General features: G+C 37.6%; 1 protein-coding gene across 2 annotated transcripts; it reads left to right on the forward strand.

Moving 5' to 3' along the window:
* Window positions 1-206: 206 nt before the first annotated feature.
* On the forward strand, window positions 207-1,760 carry LOC126693452 (F-box protein At5g49610-like). Of its 2 annotated transcripts, none has more exons than XM_050389413.1 (2): window positions 207-664; window positions 737-1,760. In XM_050389413.1, the coding sequence occupies exons 1-2, from the start codon at window positions 348-350 to the stop codon at window positions 1,518-1,520; spliced, it is 1,101 nt and encodes a 366-aa protein (XP_050245370.1). In that variant the 5' UTR covers window positions 207-347; the 3' UTR covers window positions 1,521-1,760. The 2 variants fall into 2 exon arrangements, with proteins under 2 accessions (XP_050245370.1, XP_050245371.1); XM_050389414.1 differs by having other exon boundaries at window positions 207-457.

A 1,760-nucleotide genomic window follows, 5' to 3' on the forward strand; every position in this document is an offset into this window, starting at 1 on the left:
TTTTATTTGCAGATACTGATGTTTGGGTAGAATAACTGCTTGAGGATGTGGGAGATATTTTCCATTCGGATTTGCCTTGAACTTGTGGTGTATTTTTTAGTTTTGATTTTTCTTAATAATATTTGGCTTACCTTTGTCTCAAAAAAAAAAAAAAAAAAAATATATATATATATATATATATTCATTTTCATTTTCATTTCTTTTCCCTCTCTCTCTCTCGCTCCTCTCTTCTTTTCTCTTCCCCTCATTTACAACCAAACACACGGTGAAAATACTATTAACTTGGCTCCTCTTACTTTACCTTGTTGCTGCCGCAACCATATACCAAAGGTCCAAAAGTACCACCGATGTCTCGACCTACGGAAAAGCGAAGATTGTTGACCGAGCGTGTTCTGGACAACGACATCGTATTCGACATACTGACTCGGCTGCCAGTGAAATCCTTAATCCGATTCAGGTGCGTTTCTAAATCATGGTACTCTACAATCACAAACCCCATTTTCATTGCCACACACTTCAAGCTCAACGAAGCCAAATCATTATCCAATAAGAATAGTCACAATGGTTATCTGCTATATACATCTGAAACAGAGGACTATTCTTTTCACACAGAATTGCGTACACTTGCTTACAATAGGGACCGCACGGTGACTGAGATTTCCAGGTTTAAAACCCCCTTTTCCTTTTATGATGCCTTTATGAATTGCTTCTGTAATGGCATCTTCTGCCTTGATAGGTGTGACGAAAACAATGGCGATCATATAATATATTTGTGGAACCCAAGCATTAGAAAGTTTAAGATGCTTGCTCCTGCTCTTTTGACTGACCCTTTTGATAGTGCCACCCTTGGACTTGCTTATCATTCTCAAAAGAATGATTTCAAGATTCTTAGACTAGTGAGTTTTCAAGGGTCTCTTGAAGAGCCAGATCCACTGACTGAGGCTGAGGTTTACACATTGAGTACGGATTCGTGGAGGAAGATAGTGTCAGCGGAGTTGTCCGACCCCAACATTGGATGTCTTTATAATCATTCACCATATATATTTTTTAACGGAGCACTGCACTCTATAGTAACTAATAAACACTGCTGTTTCATTTTGTCCTTCGACATTAATGATGAGAGATTCCATAAGATAATGCTGCCTCTGGATTTCTTAGATGTATACCAATCATATCTTACAGTGTTCAAGGGATCGCTGGCTTATATTATTATCTCTGACTATCTAGCTACTGGGGGCATTATGTGCCACTTATGGGTGATGAAGGAGTATGGCGTGGCAGAGTCTTGGACCAGAAAATGTGTACCAATCGATTGGTTTCATCATTTCCATGGCTGCACAGACAATGGTGAATTGCTAATTAAGAATTTCATGGGGCTGATATCAATTGACCCTGAAAATCTACTTCAGAACAGTCTTATAATGGAATCAAATATTAGAGGGGTTGATTACGCAGCCAATTCTATAGAGAGTTTGGTTCTACTTGATGGGATAAATGTGTCATCTGAATACGAAGATTAGTCTGTTGAGGTTTCTAGCAAGGTGGCTATTTTTGTGAAGTTCAATGGCAAGTATTTTGGTATCAAATATGCAATTTGAATCCAAGCTCTTATTATGTTGTTTCTTTCTTCCCTCTTATTTTTTATGACATGAATATCAGAGGTACTAATTTATTAAGAATTTTTTTTAAAGGAGATTATGGCTATTATGCCCAAATGATATTTGTGTCAATAACATTGTTCACAGCCTCAAAGATGGCAA

Source organism: Quercus robur, chromosome 7 (genome assembly GCF_932294415.1).
Source record: "Quercus robur chromosome 7, dhQueRobu3.1, whole genome shotgun sequence".
NCBI lineage: Eukaryota > Viridiplantae > Streptophyta > Magnoliopsida > Fagales > Fagaceae > Quercus > Quercus robur.